The 19613-nt window shown below is 35.7% G+C and overlaps 1 protein-coding gene across 5 annotated transcripts in view; it reads right to left on the bottom strand.

Moving 5' to 3' along the window:
* Positions 1-342: 342 nt before the first annotated feature.
* Positions 343-19613, bottom strand: part of BCOR (BCL6 corepressor) — a 62212-nt gene continuing 42941 nt past the window's right edge. For all 5 annotated transcript variants that reach the window (XM_051985028.1, XM_051985030.1, XM_051985032.1 and 2 more), the window contains 6 exons: positions 19163-19427; positions 12436-12598; positions 7857-8002; positions 6709-6786; positions 6283-6436; positions 343-1515 (listed from right to left, as the gene is read on the bottom strand). In XM_051985028.1, the coding sequence (XP_051840988.1) occupies positions 1221-1515; positions 6283-6436; positions 6709-6786; positions 7857-8002; positions 12436-12598; positions 19163-19427 (1101 nt within the window). In that variant the 3' untranslated portion in view covers positions 343-1220. The remainder of the gene's footprint in view (positions 1516-6282; positions 6437-6708; positions 6787-7856; positions 8003-12435; positions 12599-19162; positions 19428-19613) is intronic.

Below are 19613 nucleotides of genomic sequence, written 5' to 3'. Positions count from 1 at the left end.
GTTTCCATGCTTACAAAATAAGGACAATAACAATATTTTTACTCCCAAGTTTCTACTGAGTACAATAATGAAAAAATACAAAGTCCTGTGTAAATCTTGAAATAAAAAATTTTAATTGCCGATTATTATTCTTATTAGTTTGTTCTGAGTTCTAATTCCTTAGAACATACCAATCATTACCTCAAGATGCCTGATGTGGGCATCTAGAGAAGCTTCCTGTAAATAATTTCTGCTATTCATTTCTCCTTCACTGGCATACCTCTCTTTGTCCCCCCAATCAATCCACTAATAAGAACAATGAAGTTTATAATTCATTTTAGAAACACACCAGGTACAAGTTACTTCAATGTTCTCATTTTCTCAACAGTTTTATTGCCTTTTAAGAAAAATTTTGTAAAATATAAATACAAAGGCAGAAGAATTTACTTACAAAGTTAAAACACAGATTTCAAACATAAACACACAATTCAGAAAATTTTAGTTTATGTACATCTCCAAGCAACCTCAACATATTATGTTAGTTTTTTCCAATATTTTACAAGGTACAGAAAAAATAGCTCAAAGTCTTCTTTAAATAAGAGCATAAAATGTTTAAACATATATAAACAATCCGGTTTGATGCGTGAAAACTAATTTCACAGCTTTTAAATTAGGATATAAAAGTTCATACAATTAGTTGCTGTGTATGGATATGGTTTTAATTTATATTACAAACTACTGGATTATATCCAATAGTATCTACCTGGCCAAAGCAGGCAATTCTGTAAACAAAACATAAAAAATAATATCATGAAGTGCCTTTTTTTTTTTTTTTATCAAATTCATTCTCCCAAACAGGCCACATGACTTCGATCATGTCACTTATAAAAATTATGGTCTGTATCATCAGTGCTTTGTATGAAACAAAGTCAATGTGTGAATATTTTTCCTTTAAAAAAAAAAAAAAAGTGTTCCAAGTAAAAACAAAACTTATTCCAAAGCATGTGTGCATTTAAAAGTAAAGAAACATTATATAACAATTTTCATAAAAACTGATTAAAGTTACTTAAAAAAAATTCTTTCAAAGTCCTTCCAACTGGAATTCATTTCTTATATAAAGGAAAAGATATTTTCATATGTAATAGTGTCCTTTCTTTACAGAAACAATTGTAATATAACACATATACATAAAGCAAAAGGATTAACAATATATGTACTGTACATTAAGTGGCCTGTTGGTTTCACCAATGGACCTCAGGAAGAAGGTCTTCATCTGGATGTAGCCATTCTATTGAGGATCCAAGAAGATTTTGAAGTTCAGCTGTAAATTCTACTAAGTCCAACAATTCCTTGCTTTCAGGATTGAAGACTTCAAGGTCCTTGGGGCATGAAAACAACTGACTCAGAGATGTCTGTTTGTAGAACTCTGCCTCTGCAATGGTGACAATTTCCACATTTGGAAAATTGCAGCGGAATATTCGGGACGACATTTTCAACTTCTTGACCACATCTGAGAGCAGTAACCAGTTTCGAGGCCTGAGGAAAAGCAAAAAGGCAGATGAGTGCTTTAAGTTAGTGGCAAAACAAGGAGTAGTTTTAAATAACAGGCACAAGTCTAACATGTTAAGTAGCCAACTTGAGCCGCAGTGTCCCTTTTGGCTCTCTGATCTGCTTCACATTAGCATGGTGATCCTTAGCCCCAAGCTTGGGGTAGTCTATGGATATTCCTCCAGCCAACAAAAAGGTAAAAGAACCAGCCAACCAGAATCGTACCTGTGATGTAAAATAAGGGTGATAATGAGACCACTGGTCCCTCATGTGTCAGCATCATTCTAGTCTTCTTATTTAATCAGCCTTGAATCTATTTGTACTCTCATGTTACAAATGAGGAGACGCACTCTCTGAGAAACAAAATGGCTCATCCATACAAGTCAATGACAGCCAAAAAAAATCAAACTGGGAACTTTTGTTTCCAACTTCAATGCTCTTTATAGCAGAAATGCCTCTAGCAGCAATCCTCCTTGAAGACACACTAATAATTGTATGGGGATTAGGGATCAGAGGATGTACTAAGCAAACTTATGAAGATTCAACAAGTTTTTCAGGGTTTTTGTTTTAGGGGAAAAACTGCATCACTGTTTCTGTCTAAGAATCAGGTGATGATCTGAGGAGTGTAGGAGAAAATAGAAGTCACCCTATGGAATCAGTGAGCAAGAGTTTTGTGTCTTTCTACCTTCTAAAGAAGTGATGTTCCTTCCTTAGACAATTCAAACCATGTTACAACTTTAATGGAGTTGGATCTTAGACCGTTATTTCCATTTTATCCCTATTAACTTCCCCTCCTTTAACCCCCAAACAAATAAAACCCCACTAACAATAAAGATACATATTCTTACCAGGCTTTGAGAAAAAATACTATAAAATGATAGGGCTTCAGTTAGGAAGGCCCAGGTTCAAGTCTTGTCTGGCACATCCTAGCCATGTGACTGGGGGACACAGTTACTTAACCTGTTTGTGTCCTAAGCAACTCTCTTGAGACTTTCAGTGGCAGAGCAGTTTATCTCTCTGCATCTGTTACAAGACCCTTACACCAATGCAATTATGTTGGGACCAAAAAAAATATTCAATGTCATGTTCTGAAGTAAAAAAATATTCCCAAGTGATCTATTTGTACAACTCACATCAGCACCAACCAATAAATATGCTATTCATTTTATTCTATATCCATATTTAAGATATTAGTGCAATTGTTGATGAATATTTTTCTAAAATTGTCCAGATAGATTTTCCTTCTAAGGGCTTAAGGAAATAAAGTTTCAAAACACAAGACACAAAATAACCAAATAGGAGAGTCTGCCCTTCAATAACGTTGAAGTTTTACAAAAGAGTTAAAAGCCTGGAGTAGGTAATGAGGAAACCAAATTATCACTCTTTGCAGATGATATGATGGTATACTTAGAGAACACCAGAGAATCAACTAAAAAACTATTAGAAATAATCCACAACTTTAGCAAAGTTTCAAGACACAAAATAAATCCACATAAATTTTCAGCATTTTTATACATCACTAACAAAATCCAACAACAAAAGATACAAAGAGAAATTCCATTTAAAGTAACTGTTGAAAGTATAAAATATTTGGGAATATATCTACCAAAGGAAAGTCAGGAACTATATGAGCAAAACTACAAAACACTTTCCATGAAAATAAAGTCAGATCTAAGTAACTGGGAAAATACCAAGTGCTCTTAGATAGGTTGAGCAAATATAATAATGATGACAATATTCCCTAAACTAACCTATTTAGTGCTATACCAATCAAACTCACAAGAAACTATCTTACTGAACTCGAAAAAATAATAAAATTCATATGGAAGAACAAAAGGTCAAGAATTTCAAAGGAATTAATGCAGAGAAAAGCAAAAGGTGGCCTAGCTGTACCAGATCTAAAACTATATTATAAAGCAGCGGTCACCAACACCATTTGGTACTGCTAAGAAAAAGAGAAGTGGAATAGGTTAGGTTCACAGAACAAAACAGTCAATGACTATAGCAATCTAGTATTTGACAAAACCAAAGACTGTACTTTTTGGGATAAGAAATCACAATTTGACAAAAACTGCTGGGAAAATTATAAACTAGTATGGCAGAAAATAGACATAGACTCACACCTAACACCATATAACAACATCAGGTCAAAATGGGTTTATGATGTAGACATAAAGAATGTACTATAAACAAATTAGAAGAACATAGAATAGTTTATCTCTCAGATCTGTGGAGGAGGAAGGAATTTGTGACTAAAGAAGAATTACAGATCATTATTTATCATAAGAGATAATTTTGATTATATTAAGTTTTTATACAAACAAAACTGATGCAGACAAGATTAGAAGGGAAGCAATACACTGGGAAAACATTTTTATATCCAAAGGCTCTGATAAGGGCCTCATTTCTAAAATATTTAGAGAAATGACTCAAATTTATAATAGTTCAAGCCATTCTCTAATTGATAAATGGTCAAAAGATAAGAACAATTTTCAGATGAAGAAATTGAAACTATTTGTAGCCACATGAAAAGATGCTCCAGATTACTACTGATCAGAGAAATGCAAATTAAGACAACTCTTAAGATACCAATATACACCTCTCAGATTGGTTAGGATGCCAGGAAAAGATAAATGATAAATGTTGGAGGGGATGTGGGAAAACTGGGACATTGATACATTGTTGGTGGAATTGTGACTGGATGCAACCATTCTGGAACTGCACATACTTTTTGATCCTGCAGTGTTTCTATTGGGTCTAAATCCCAAAGAGATCTTAAAAGAAGGAAAGGGACCCACATGTGCAAAAATGTTTGTGGCAGCCCTTTACATAGTAGTAAGAAACTGGAAACTGAGTGGATGCCCATCAATTGGAGAATGGTTGAATAAATTGTGGTATATGAATGTTAAGGAATATTACAGTTCTCTAAGAAACGATCAGGAGGATGTTTTTAGAGAGGCCTAGAGAGACTTACATGAACTGATGCTGAGTGAAATGAGCAGAACTAGGAGATCATTATCCATGGCAACAACAAGACTATATAATGATCAATTTTGATAGACGTGGCTCTCTTCAGCAATGAGATGATTCAAACCAGTTCTATTTGTTCAATGATGAAGAGAGCCATCTCCACCCAGAGAGAGAACCATGGGTGGAGTGTGATGTAGATCACAATATAGCATTCTCACTTTCTCTGTTATTGCTTGTATTTATGTTTTCTCAGTTCTTCTTTTTCTTCCTTCTTGATCTGATTTTTTTCAATATATTTAACATGTATTGGACTACCTGCCAGCTAGGGAAGGGAGTGAGGGGAAAATTTGCAACAAAAGGCTATGCAAAGGTCAGTGTAGGAAAAATTACCCATGCATATGTGTAAATAAAAAGCTTCAATTAAAAAAAAAAAAGAAAAGAAAAAAAGAAAAAGTTAAAGTTAAAAGCCTGGATGAGTTGATGAGAGTATAAACAAGTATCCTCATATTTGAATCTAAGAAGCTCCACAATTTCCAACCGCAACAATGGATATCCTAAGATTGGTTCATAAACATTACTGTTAAGCTATGATTCAGGATACCCGAGATAGGTAGGGGATAAGGTCTTACATCTACTGTGAAATTAACTTACTACAACAGATGAAAAAGAAACAAGACATTTTGTTTTTGTTTAAAAAAAAAAAAATTATCTTCGATCTTCTTAGCTAACTAGATCACCTGTAAATTGCAATCACCAACACTGAAGGGACTTTCCAAACAACTTTTAAGGAAAACTATACTGTCATCCCTCCTGAAGATTCTTTTTGAGATTACAGTCCAAAATAAGTTATGTCTCTTTTACCTTGTATAACAAATAATGGTTGAAACATTGGCTTTTTGCCCAGGATTTGGGGCCTGCAATTAAGACCCTATTTATGACAGTGTTCTTAAAAGAGAACAAGTTGTTTTCAGTGGGTAAGAGAGGGGGAAGGAAAAGCAAAGAGAAATTCTTTCACAAGATTTTTATAACCAATACCTTGGGAAAGAGAAATTACCTAAAATTAGGATCTGAAGAAGATTAAACATTGCTAGGATTGATTAGCAAAGCAGATATGCCTTATGCTATACAAGGAAATCCAGTATAAAGCAGAGGCTTACATAGCACAGATTCCAAGGCCAAGTGTAGAATAAGGCTATTTTGCTTCTTAAACTTTACATCCCAGAGATGTTTTAACCTTCAGTCTAATATATAGGTCAAACTATATGTTTGGATAGGTTATGGAAGTGATTTTCTTCACTTCCAATCTGGCTTTGTGTCAGGTCCCTGGAGGACTTGGAATCATTCGAATTCTTGCTTCCGATACTTTACAGCTCCCTGAGTCTCAATTTCCTCACCTGTGGAATAGGGATAATACTAGTATTCTTGTATTGTGAACTGAAGAAAATCCCAATATTAAGCACCCTGTGCCTTAGAATACTATATTCATGTTGGAGAACATAGCCTCTGAATGTTTCTCAGAATGTATATTATCCTCCTGATCTCTCTCCCCTTTCAAATTCATCATATGAAGGAAGTCGAGATTTATAAAACAGATAAAATAAGGGAATAACTGTTTTCTTGGCAAAGGTATTTCATTAAGTAATTAGTAAATCCATTTAGTAAAGAGAATATCTATTGCACAAAAAGACTCAACTCATCTACCCCACCTGTTTTTAAAGATCTCTAATGCCTGCCATTACAAGCATTTCTCAATCATTTTTCAATCAAGTAATGTCAATTACTTACCCCTGAGAGAGAGATACTTGGATATTATAACATGGCAAGAGAGGTCCCTCTGAAAATTCAAACTCAAACACATCACTGAAGACATCTTCGTCATCATCATCTTCTGGACCAGGGGGATTGGCCAGCACATCAAACCCGGATTCATCACTTGGATCTTTTGTTAAAAGAAGGGGAGAAAAGGGGACAGAAGAGAGCAGGGAAAAGAGAGAATCTATAAGCAGTTTCAAGTGTAGTCCAGTAAGTGGAAGTAAATAAAATCAGTCTTTTCCCTTTCCCCAAAATAAAATCAGAGTCCCTTTCCCAACATTGCCTGGTAGAGTAAAAAGGGGAGAGAAGGGTACAGGGGATGGGGAGTTTTTGGATTAGCTAGGAATGTTTTGAAATGCACTTAGATCAGACCAAAATAAAAGAATAACATTTGCTCACCACACACAGAGCTGCCATAGAAATCCCAACAGACACCAGGGTCATCCCCACTTCGACCTTGCAGGTCAGTTAAATACTCTAGAGAGAAAAAGAAAAAATAAAACAAAAAAAAACATGCTGATGAGAACAAAATGTTCACAGATTTAGTCGGACCGTATGTCATGCAAAGTCAAATCAGCCTAGCTTGTCACTTCCTGTCTAAATCCACAACACAGACTTTTGGACTTACCATGCACATACAATATACACAGCTTTGCACTTGAGAATTTCTTTCACCCACATACATCCTTTTCTGTTCACCCTAATCCCACAAAAGACATAGCAATCCTTTACTTAGTCCCCCTCCCCGCCAGCCAAATGTGTTAAAGACAAATAGATTTGTAACTTGATTTGAACTGCAAAAAGAAGCAGCACTTGATAAACTGTAATTCCACATATTTTCCCAGAAGCACAGTAAGTATTCAAGCAATTCCATTCTCTCTCTCTCTCTCTCTTTTTTTTTTGGTAAGCATGAAAATCTCAGATACACCAACTTTGAGGTAGGGTCTATTAAGTTAAGCTACTTGGAAAATTAATCAATTTTAAAGTTGATTTTAGGTTTCAACTTTAAGGATGGATCTCTTTTAAAGCATGCATTAGGGCACCAAAATACCAATTTAAGAGCTTTCACTCTGAAAATACTTGTTTATAATATATAAGATGGTTTTAAATTCCCAATACTAAAATTTCTGAAATACTGTTCTATTCCATGCAAAATTTTTAAAAACTACATTCTATTAGAAATAATAAAGCAGATGTAAATCAGTTAGTAAACATTTAAGTACCCACTATGTTCCAGAAACCTTGCTATATAAATATCAACAGTACAAAAGAATTAAAATACTCTTTTTGATATCTTAGTAATGTATTTCTTATAGTATTAGAAAAAGGAACATAGAAAATATTCCCACATTAAGTTATTTGTCAAGAGAATGATAAGTATGCTACATTATACTAGAATTCCCAAATAAGCAGAATTTTATATTCTTAAAAATTAAGTTAAAAGTTCTGAAGACTTTTCCCCCCTCTCCAATTGCCTTCCATTCAAAAAGTGCTATCAAATAATCATTTTAGTAATTTTCTTTGCCAAAAGTTAAAGAATCACCAACCTGTTAGAAAAAGCTCCATTAGTTCACTGTGTGTCATTTTCACGATGGTTCTACCTGAGTACGTGGCAAGGGTTGGATCAGCACCGTAAGAAAGAAGGAGGCGAACTATTTCCAAATGATCATTTTCTACTGCATCATGGATAGGCCTAGGAAAAGACAGCATTTGGTGTTCAACATGCTGAGTATCCCTCTTTTTTAGATCCAATGGTCTACTTCATGTAATAAAAAGAATACCTTCTTCCTATATTTATAACTTTAGAATGCACCATTAGGCACATTTTTCATAAAAAAAAAAAAGTTTTTAGGTGATTTTTTAAATGGGCACAGGCAGGAGAGTATGTAAATAAACTTATGAAAATGCAAGCTATAGTGATAAACAAAACCCAAAAACTCAACAGTTTGTTCAAAAGAGTAGTTACTTTTTAAAAGGGAAAATGGAGTTAAAATGGTGCTAATTAGTTAAGTTCTCTGAGAGTCTGGCATTCACACTCAGAAGGAGAGAGGGAGATAGAGAGATTGAGAGAGATCAATTCAACAATCTATTACCAAAGAAACCAGGGGAAGGAATATGGGAAATTGTATTCCTATTTGCTAGACCGAAAACAACGAGAAAATACTGAAAAAAAGGGAAATAGAACCTGACATAGAAAGAATTTTTGGAGAGTTCCCTTTGAAATAACATTTTTCTTCTTGATCATTACATAAGATCCTGGTCAGGAGGTAAGTATCTAAAGCAGATTTTCAATCTGTACTTTGTAGAGAACAGAGTACTCAGTCCATAATGCAAGGATGAGGCCAAAATAGTCACAAGAAAACATAAGCTTTAAATTACTACTACTTTGGTATTTTAAATTACTAAATGATCTTCAAAAAATAATTTTTCTCCATATTCTTAAGGCACAAGCAACTCATTAATTTTAAATGATACAGGAACAAATCTATCTGTCTCTCTTTCTCTACATCCCCCTCCCCAAACAAGTGAATGGGAGGGGGAGGGAGGAGGGGGTGTAGAGAAAATACACCTTGAAAATAATTTAGTCCAATCCATTCATTTTTTAAAGAAGCAAAGTAAAGCTAGGAGGTTAGACGACTTGTTGGAGGTCACCAAAAAGGCTTAGAGACCAAGTTCACCAACTACTGGTTCAATGTTGTTTATCCAGCATTTTTAGGCTGTGCAAAAGTCACAAGACTCTGAAAGACTTAGCTTGAGACATGGCTTTGAAATTGACCTGCATCTTTATATTCATAAGATTTACTAAAACTGGAAGAAATTGGGGAGCCATTAATATGCATCTCCCTTCGATAACCCCTAGCAACCAGACTTAGATACAATAAAGGAAATTCTGCCAATGTAGTTGAATGATGAAGACAGGGGCTACCCATTGGCTGCTATGATCAAGAATGGTAATTTGGGATACAAAAATTAACGAATTAGATAAAGTCAACTCATATATTAAAAAAATGCAGACATACACATACATATACTTCTTTTGTGCCAAAATTTATCTTTAAGAAAAGTCTATGATGTAATTTCTAGAAGAAAAGACTGAGAAAAATGCTCTTTAAAAGTCCTTAGTGACGTTAAGCTCTGTCCTACATTTTAATACTTTTGGCTCTTTCAAAGAATTTCTGATTCAAGAATAATACAGACAGTATTCAAAAATGCTAGAATTTGAATGGGTTCAAATTCTGCCTCAGAGCCCCACTTTGTAGTCTGACCATGGACAAAGCACTTAACCTTTCACTAGACTAAGACAATAACTATACTATCTCATTCACAGGTAAGGATCAAATGAGATAGACCAAGACCAAGGGGTAAGGGGGACCCTGAGCTAGAGATGAGAAGGGCCAAGAAAACCACAGAAAATATGAAACATCAGGTAAGACCCAACCAGTGAGGAACATGAAATGACAAAAAATAACTGTTTCAAGAGCTCAGAGTATACATAAACATCTGGAAGTTTGGGGGAAATGAAGAGGAAGCAACAAGAGGACACTTCCCCTCTAAACCCTTAAGTGCTGAGAGTAACGTGAATGCTGCTTCAGAGAGACTCCTGTGTCTGTGTAGGAAGCCTAGTGTTGATGCTGGCTGGACAAAATCATCTGATGTCTTTGACTCTTGGTTTCTTATAAAATTGGAATACATTAAGATTTGTGCTAACTAATGAAATCATTGCCAGTAAATTACTCTGTCAAACCTTAAGGGGATGTATGAGTCAATAAATCTAGAGGTAACAGGCATTTGGGTTTGTTTTTGCTTTTTTTGGTTATATACTCTAGCATCTCCCTTTTTAAAAAATACATATTAATGAATTTTGTTTTTATGACACCTACATTTACTTTATCACCTCAGAGTCATTCCTTAAAATAAAGGGAACAAAACAGTGCAGAAAAAATTCAGCAAAATTAACCAAGAGAGAAGCAAAAGTAGTGTTCTAGACCTATATCTGCAGAGATAAGTAGGAGGAGCTTCCATGTGACTAAAGATTTACGAAAACAAATTTACTACACAACTGGGATACCCATTGTCCAGAAGTTAAACCAAATGACTTTCAAGATTTGCTCTTATGGCCATGACAAGTAAGTCAAGGGAAGTTAACGCCTTCTTTCTTGAAGGACAAACAATGCTCTTATTTCTCATAATCAGAGGTAAGACTCAAACACTCACAGTAAAAAAAAAAAAATAATAATTTGAAGGAGATGAACAATCTAAATGCAATTCTGGATTTTGCATTAGAATGATTTTAATTTATTAGTTAGCTAAAATGATTACAATATGATATGTAATATGCAGTATGAACTACAAAAATCTTGTTTCTATCAAGGCTCACTACAGTACTTATGTTTTCCAACAGAGCAACAGGAAGTCTTATTATCCCAGTACTGCTCTTCGGTATGTGCTAGTATGTCTTCCTTGGCCCTCCATTCACCTGGGAGTTGTCTGAATGAACTAGGCAAGAAGCTGTCCCCTTTTCATCAATTTTAGGAAAACAATGTGAAATGTGCACATTGAAAATTACAGATTCTTCTTGCTATTTTCAAGTTAGATCATTTCAACAGTTTTATCACATGCCTAGAGAAGTGCTGACATCAAAAAGTTTTGGCTTGGGGTATTTATTAAAATCTGCTGCCTGACAGATTCAACAAATCTGGGCATCCTTTCTATCTTCTTCCTGTTTGTCCCCTATTTATCTGTATTTCAAAGCATTTAATGACCTAGCTACTTTGCACCATTCTTAAAAAAAAAAAAAAAAAAAAAAAAACTGACAAGGTTGCATCCCTCCTGCTCTGTTCTCCTCTCATGTGCCTCCATTTAACTTGTTGAACTTTGTCAAATATATTACAAACACATACTTTCACTCAAAGTGATTTCATTTGAAACATAGATTTTTTTAAAAAAAGAATGAGTACTTTTAATTAGGTATGTTAATATGTTTAAGAGTAAGAAAAGTTTTAAATTAAGTTCAAATGAACTTATATAATTCAAGACAACTAAAACTTGAGAAAGAAGATTGAGTCATGGCTAGTTCTCAGTATGCACCCACCACTATTTGATAGTACTAGTTGTTTATATACAAAGTACAATGTTCAATAACTGAAAATAATTTCTTTCTTTTCTTTTTAAAATCACAACAGTTCAACCCAAGTTCTATAGAATTGCTTGAGCATAAAAAAGTTAAGTGGCTTGCTTGGGGGTGATATAGGAAGTTCCTGCTGGTAAACAGAAACTAAGGTTTTCCTGACTTTATCCCTTTTATCCACCATGATACAGTATTTTAATGCAAGGCTCTTCAAAAAAAAAAAAATTGATAAAATTTAAGAGATACAATTGAAAGTATACCTATATAAGTTTAACCATGGTATTTCTGAAGATGAAAAAAGTTCACTGAGCTAGAGAAAGAAAGGAACAGGATGGAAGGGAATCCAGTTTTAGCAAATCAAACAAGACACTTCATTACAAACAATTAAATTTGGAAAATACAAGACAACATATCAAATTGTCAAAACCAAATCATATCTCAACTGGCCAAAAAAAATTATACATCAGAGAAATAACCCATTTTAAAAACTAACACTAACTCTATAATCAGTATAGACTTTAAATATAGATCAATCATTGTTGATTATTTTTCAGCAGAGAGTGAGTGTTACTGAAGAACATTTTTATAGAAGGAAAGGAAAGAAGGGAGGAAAGAAGAGAAAGAGGAAGGGAGAGAGAAAGGGATATCAAAGTTAAAAACTGAGAAGTAATAATCTGAATGTTTTAGAAGCCAACATAATAAACATTTATGGGGAGGGGGGATGCCCCCCAAAACCATGAATTTTTCATAATGGTTTTAGGTTTAGTGGATTTAGTGATTCAAAACGATGTTAACTAATTCTCTTTCCGGAGAACAAATTAAAGAAACATTCTAAGTTTTCTGTGTCAATCAACTGTTCAAGTCTAGAAACCCCAAGAAGTAACCATTAACTATGAAGAAACAACTCTCTTTACTTCCCTTATATCTAGTACACATCTTCCCTCCCACAAAGCTGCCTTGGCTACATTCAGGATTCTGCAACCTGAAACACCACTGACCTGGTTCCATCCTGAGCGCTGCAGTTGACATCTGCTCCATATTCGAGGAGATGCCGAACGATGCTCAGCCACCCCCTGGCACAGGCCTCGTGTAGAGCACAGTAACCTGCATTATCCCGGTGGTTCACATCGCAAACCTTGTTTTCCAAACAGTAGAGGACCACTTCCTAGAAAGAGAACAGAATTACCGATGACTAGGAAGACCTACAAAAAGTAACCAGCACTGTTACAGATGTGCTATCAATAATATCAGGCTTGAAAGCCTGTGGTCTAGGGTACAGAAAACGCAAGAAGTATAATAATATGTTGTATACACACTAAAGTAAGAAGAGTAAATTTATGGTCCTTAGTATCTCCAAAAAGATCCAAGCTAAAGGTCCAAAAATTAGTTTTTGATAAATTTGTGACAGATTCATAATAGGATATTCAAAGAAATTAAGACATTGATGAGAACATACTTAATAATTATTAAATACCCCCCTGACTTCTGAGACCCTGAAAGTTGCTATATAAAGTGAATATATGGATCAGAGAGAATCCCAGTCTTGCTTTTTTATAGGTAGCGTTTGAAGAAAAGTGCCGAAAGGTTGAAGATCTCACTGTACCATATCATGGAATGAAGTTTTCCAGAACATATAAATCAGTTCAGGATTTTTTAAACATTGGTCCTAGAATTGTGTGATACAACTCTAAAAACCCTGTCCTGCACACCTCACTCATGCCCTTTTTCCACTCCAGTGATGGCAATAATATAAATATTTCTGCTTTTTTGAGGTAATAGCAGAAAAAAATATCCAACCAATATAACCTACACATTTCAGGAACTACATGAAACAAGCTGATGTCTGCCACACCTCCTCCCCTCCAGATTTTGTTCTGAGTAAATAGTTTGCCTTAGAATCACTGTTATTAATCTTACTTCCTTAGAGTGTTAAAATATTAATATGAAACGTTCCCTGTAAGCAGAGCAGTAATTTATTCAATGTTTTATTACCTTGATTAAGAAAGTTTTCAAACACATAGAACAATGTTTGCCATCAGAAAACATATTACAATATTTTCCTCCAAGTCACCCAGCAGAGAACTGTCAGTTTTCAAGAGTTCCCTGAAGGTGAGGAAGAAAAATGTGGATTTTTCTTAGTTTTGATGACAGCCAGACTGCTGGGTCTGGGTGGATAGGTTTCCCCTTAAGACCCACTGAAAGGAAATTCTCAAAACTCTCTATCTTTTCCATCTGATAACAGTTGCTCCATCACATCAATTAAGAAAAAAATGAAAAATCTTAAACCAATTTATGGCTGATCAATCAAATGATCACCTGGAAGAAGATGGGAGTGGAGAAGAATTTAGACAGTGCAAAAGGCTCGAAAAACCACAAGTCACACAGTCCACCTTGACAAATTTAACTGGCATTCCTATTAATCTACTCATCTTGTCTACTGATTCACACAGTGATGCTGAGGGGTATCTCTCTGCTCAAACAAGAGCAGGCAAACAGGAAAGTAGGGGGCACAAACACATTTATTCGTTCAGTTTGAGATCTGCCGGAAAGCCCACAATAATCTGCGCTCTTAGTATACCTGACCTGAGAATTGGTATCTAGGATACAGCATGAAGCTGTTCTTTTCACAGGCCCTCACTAACCAGAGTAAAGTGGATTGCAGCAAGCTAATGAGTGGCATGCCCCAGCCAAGGAAAGGAACTTGGTCACATGACACTGGGATCAAGTGCAGGAGCCACTTCCCGCTGGGGCACAGATCAATTTAACCAGATCCCAGAAGTCTGGTGTCTCACCAACCAAGAGCTTAATTGTTCCTATTAATAAATCTCAAGGACTCAAATTAGTTTAGCAACTATAGTCTTCACCTGGAATCTCCACTTCTACCTGGAGTAGCTGGATATAATTAATGTCTAGGATGTCCTGAAGCTTCCAAGGCTTATGAACCCAGTTTCTTGTCTGTCTCCATCCCATACTCAACTCACCCCAGCATTTATATTGTTTTAATTCTCTTTGCTTTGAAGATAAAATTATACAAGCTACATCAATAACTAGTCACCTTTTTAACTTAGATTTTTCCTTTCCACCAAGTAATAACATGTTTCACATGATATTCCAAAGGGTCCTCACAAACTTGATTCAAAACTTCTTCTAGGGGCAGCTAGGTGGTGCAGTAGATAAAGTACCTGAAGTCAGGAGGAAGACCAGAGTTCAAATCTGATCTCAGACACTTAAAGCTTCCTAGCTGTGTGACAACCCCAATTGCCTCAGGGAAAAAACAAAAAACAAAAAACAAAACAAAACAAAACAAAAAAAAACCCCTCTTCTAATACTTCCCTGGGGTAGAAAAGGGAAGCTAGATGTGGATAAACACTGCACAGACCTCACTCAAGCAAAAAAGCCTAATTTAGAATGGACTAGTGACAAACTTTTATCCAAGGATTAGTCTACTTAACTGGACAGAAGCTATTACTCAAGGTTTGACCATTAGGTAACCAACTTTATGGGCTATAGGCCCCATGAATACATAAAGAGGGGAGGGAAGGAAAGGGGGGCGGTGGTGTTAAAGTCAGGTGTTAAAGGTAGAGTGGGGGGGGGGGGGGAGAGAAATTTGTGCTGATGGAAAGAATTATGCCTAATCAAGAAGATCACTTTAAGTAAAAATCTTCACAGATACTGTGAGATAGGCAGGGAAGCTAGTATCGTCATTTGTTAAGTGCTTAGCATAGCTCCTGGGACACACAGTAGGTGCTATATAAACGATAATTTCCTTTCCCTTCATTTTGTAGATGAGGAAACTAAGGTTCAAGGAGGTGATCCAGCTACTGAATATTAAGAGTTAAGCTCAGGTCACACAGGTTTGCTGATGCTTAGACCAAAACATGCTATTTCAGGAGAGCAGAATAAATTCCACTGTATGTTATATTTAGTGACAAAGTATTGCTCATTAGGATGAATAAAGTCTATAGAGTAATGCAGTCCAATTTAGGCTTACCAACCTAGGAAGAGTATTTTCACGAACATTTTTAACGGTTAAAAATGAGAAAAGCACTCCAATGTTCTGAATTCAAACAGAATTGTACCATTTCTTACCCCTGACCTTTGACAAATATCTTCTACATGTAGGGCTCAATTTTCTCACATGTAAAATTAAGGGGTTGATTATATGACATCTAAATTGTCTTTTCCAATCCTGAAACTACAGATTAGCTTATAACCTCTAAATAAAAATGCAAGATATAGTTGTCAATTTTGCTTACCTAAAATTTTTTAAACATTTTTAAGGACAGCATACACAATATCCCCTCCCCAAAATTTTGTGGGGGAAAAATTTTTTTTGGGGGAGGAAGACTTGGACAGTACAGTGGTAAGCAGTAAGTAGAATGCCATTAACCACAAAATGTAACTATAAAGACCATAAAACTCAACATTGTTAATTAATTAAATGCTTCATTAACTTTTTAAAAAACATGATTTAATTCATAAAAAATTTAACCATTACCACTAAAAGTACAAGCATGTGATGACATGTAGATTTTAGACTCAGAAACTTAAGCTTTTATAAACTGAGGAAAAGATTTCATAGCTTCTATGGCAATTGACATTCATTTAGGTAGTCTATTCAAAGCAGTATCTGAAGACAGGGGGCCTTTTAAGAATTTCAGAACCATTTCACACACACAAAATTAGACAATAACCTATTTATTGAATGTGGTTCCCCCAACTAAGCAATAATCCATAATGGCAAAAACTTAACTACATGGATATCTTGGCATGGCTAATCATTTAAAGTGCATCCTTAAAAAGAGGGTTAAGTAAATTGCCCTTCAACTAGAGCTCAAATAGTTGAAAACCTTATAAAGTTCTCGTCCTTATTATCATCCCAAGGAGTGGCATAGGATCTCAAATGATGCTGAAGGATATTTCAGAAAGTTTGATTAAATACTGCAAGACAATCTTCCAATTACTTTTTTTTTTTTTCCAAGTGCCTAAGCTACTGAATCAAAAGTAATAAGCAGTGACAGGCATAATTTACATGTAGTATATTCATCCAAGGTAAGAATGCAAGTGATATAAGAATGAAATTATAACTATCTAAGAGGCAATCATTGAATAAAATACATAAAAAGTGATTTCTCCAACTTGAAGGCCCCAGTCACTTTCCAAGTGTACTTTTGGTTCAGATTCCCATAGGTGGATCGTTTTGTTATTATCCTCATTGGTAGATTTCTTTGATCATGCCTTGTCTTTCTATGAACTTTTTTCCTACTCTTAATGAAGTCAAGATGACAGTAATGATGATGATGACACCCTCTAATGAATCAGAACTGCTGGATGCCAGTATTGGAAAGAATCTGAAAGAGTTCATATCTAGTCCAATCCCATCATTTTACATATGAGACTAAGTATAGAGAGGAAGGGATTTGACTATGGTCACAAAACCACTTAGTGGCAAACATTGTCTACTATTATGTCCTTACGGTATGCAGTACTTTCCCCTCTCTCTTCTTTGTTCCTTCCCCTTTCATTTCTATTTGCTGAAGGAAGGAGAGCTATGTGACACAGGGCAAGTCATATCATCTTTCTGGCACTGTGACCTCACTTGCAAACTGTTTGTATGTTAGATGGGGAAAAGAGGAGGTCAAATGTTAAAACCCTTGTTCCCCCTTCCAAATGAGAAACTAATAAATCCAACTGTTCACAATAATCTGCCTGTGTCTGGAGTGTAACAATGCTGTTTTTTAGGGCACTGAATTTGAACACTTCCTTCCTCACCAGTGGTGATATGATGAATTAACATTCAATCTCTCACCCAATTCCCTGACTAGCTAATGACATATTTGCCAGACAGCTATGAAACAGGTAATAGTCAAAAACCTTTGACTATCATGAGGATGACCTTGACTCAGTATTTCCATGTTCTAACCAAAGGCATTAACTGGGTTAAAATTAATGGATGAGAGAAACTTGTAACATGTCTCATTTAAGATAATTCTTTCCCCCTTATCAACATAGATCAAATTGGTTAGGGGAGGAAAAAGGAGGGGAGAAATCCTAATGTGAACTAAAAAAAATCTGAAAGTTGCTAATATACTAGAACACTTCATGAGAATCTTAGAGCTGAAAAAGCCCTTTGAGATCATCTACTCCAATATTTCTTAAACTAATTTAATCATGGAACACTCTGGAACTCAAAATATACTGATGAAAACATATAAAGCTGTTTTAGGAGAGAAATTGCAGCAAAATAAAAGCAAATATTCAAAATTTTCAACACTTAACTCTATCTCTAAACCTACATAATAGGGAAAGCATCAAAAATATTTCAAAGACACCCTATTCACATTATATGAAAAACAACTAGGGAAATATTGGCTTAGTCCAAACCATCATTTTTATGGATTAGGTACAGAAGGATTAAGTATTTCCCCCAATGTCAAGCAGCTAAACTTAGTGGCAAAAACAGACCGGAACCCCAAGTCTCGAACGACCTATTCTATTCCACCATATAATTTGGTATATGACCAAATTACAATTTTTAAAAACACAATCGGTCCTCAGAAATGAACTCAAGTGAGATAGAGATTCCCTATCAAGGATTCTTCCTAAAGAAAGTGAAAGCAACCATGACAAACTACGCAGAGAATTGGTCAGGAAGTGAAAAGTGTATTTCTGCAAAGCATTAAAAATTTTAGTCGGGTCTCAGTCTTCAAAAAATGTATACATCCAACAAAACCTACTCATTCAAGAGCTTGGCTTCCAAGCCTAACTGTGGCCATACTGCATTTCATTTCAGCATTTAACTTCCTCAAGCGCTGATGCTGGCCAACACTAAAAATGCTTTTGCTTTGTGAACTGTTCCGTCACCATTCAAACTGACAACAGACAGGGACCTAAAGAGGAACTAGTGAAAGAAAAGATCAACAGGCAAAGCAGCTTGGCAATTTTAATATTTGGCAGAGCCTCCCAAACTTCACTATTTTGGTTTGTTGTGAACAGAGGAGAGAGTAGAAAGGATAGTCTAAAGTTAGTTTGCCGCACACATGCTTAAGAGATCAGAGAAATGCCCACAACACTGAAAGCAGAGACAAAATGTCATCAAAGAATAAGATGATCCCACTTTTATCGTCTTCATTGGTTGCCCAACCTTTAGAGATCCCTTTGTATTTCCGGTCCTGTATCCAGGACTGGAAGACAACAAAACAACTGATTTTCCAGTCATAAAACTAGTTTTCATCCTACCCTGAAAAGCAAAGCACACACCCTGAACATTTTCCACATGTCTCTCCACATCTATAAGCATGTTTGCAGGACAGAAACTAAAACAACTTTTCCTCCTTTCACTCTAATCAAAATGCAACAGGACTCATTAAAATTCTTCAGTCTTCAAGTTCTGAAGCTTCTGGGTTATATCAGATTTTCTTTCACAGATAAACCAGCGAAACTTGGATGCAGAGAGATCTTACCTGCCTGAACATGAAGTGAACATTGGAAAGACCTTTGTTTCGCTGAAGACCCTAAATAATTTGTTAAGGAGAAAAGAAGGAACGCAAATGCCCAACTATTCCAAACAAATCCAGTGGACTATTGCTGATACCTGATCCTCTGAATCTGAACCACCATTCTAAGAGTGTCATGTTTTCCCCAAACTAAGACACATCTCCCTTGGGGTCCTATCCCTCAGACCCCTAAAAGCTGAAATTTAACTTCCATGCTCTATAGCAAGACTTGCCTCATATCCTAGTCGAGCTGCCCTTTGCAGCAGAGTTTCACCAGCATTCTTATTGACAATCAACCTCCGGGCTTCGGGTGGCATGGGGCGAGTCGGGGTGGTCTCTTGAGGGGGGCTTGGAAGCTGTGCAGAGTGAGAGGAAAGTAACAAGGGAGTTTGTGGCAGGCGATCATACGGCTTCTGCTCTTGCAACTTGGATGCCAAAGAGTCACAATCTGAAGCTGGCTCTGGTCGCTTCCTGAACCTTCTTGTTACCATGACCTGTCCAAAAAAAATTTATAAAACAAATAAAATAATCATTTATTGGTTATGTTTACTGGTGTCTATTTAACCACCCTCCTACCACCTCCCTGATGGGCTATAAACCTCACTGAGGGCAGAAAATAATGTCTTTAGGCTTCATAGGGAAAAAGAAATGGAAGATGGACATGGGGGGAAGGATTGTGT

The sequence above is a fragment of the Antechinus flavipes genome, chromosome 3 (assembly GCF_016432865.1).
Source record: "Antechinus flavipes isolate AdamAnt ecotype Samford, QLD, Australia chromosome 3, AdamAnt_v2, whole genome shotgun sequence".
NCBI lineage: Eukaryota > Metazoa > Chordata > Mammalia > Dasyuromorphia > Dasyuridae > Antechinus > Antechinus flavipes.
This window is presented reverse-complemented; position numbering and strand designations above follow the sequence as displayed.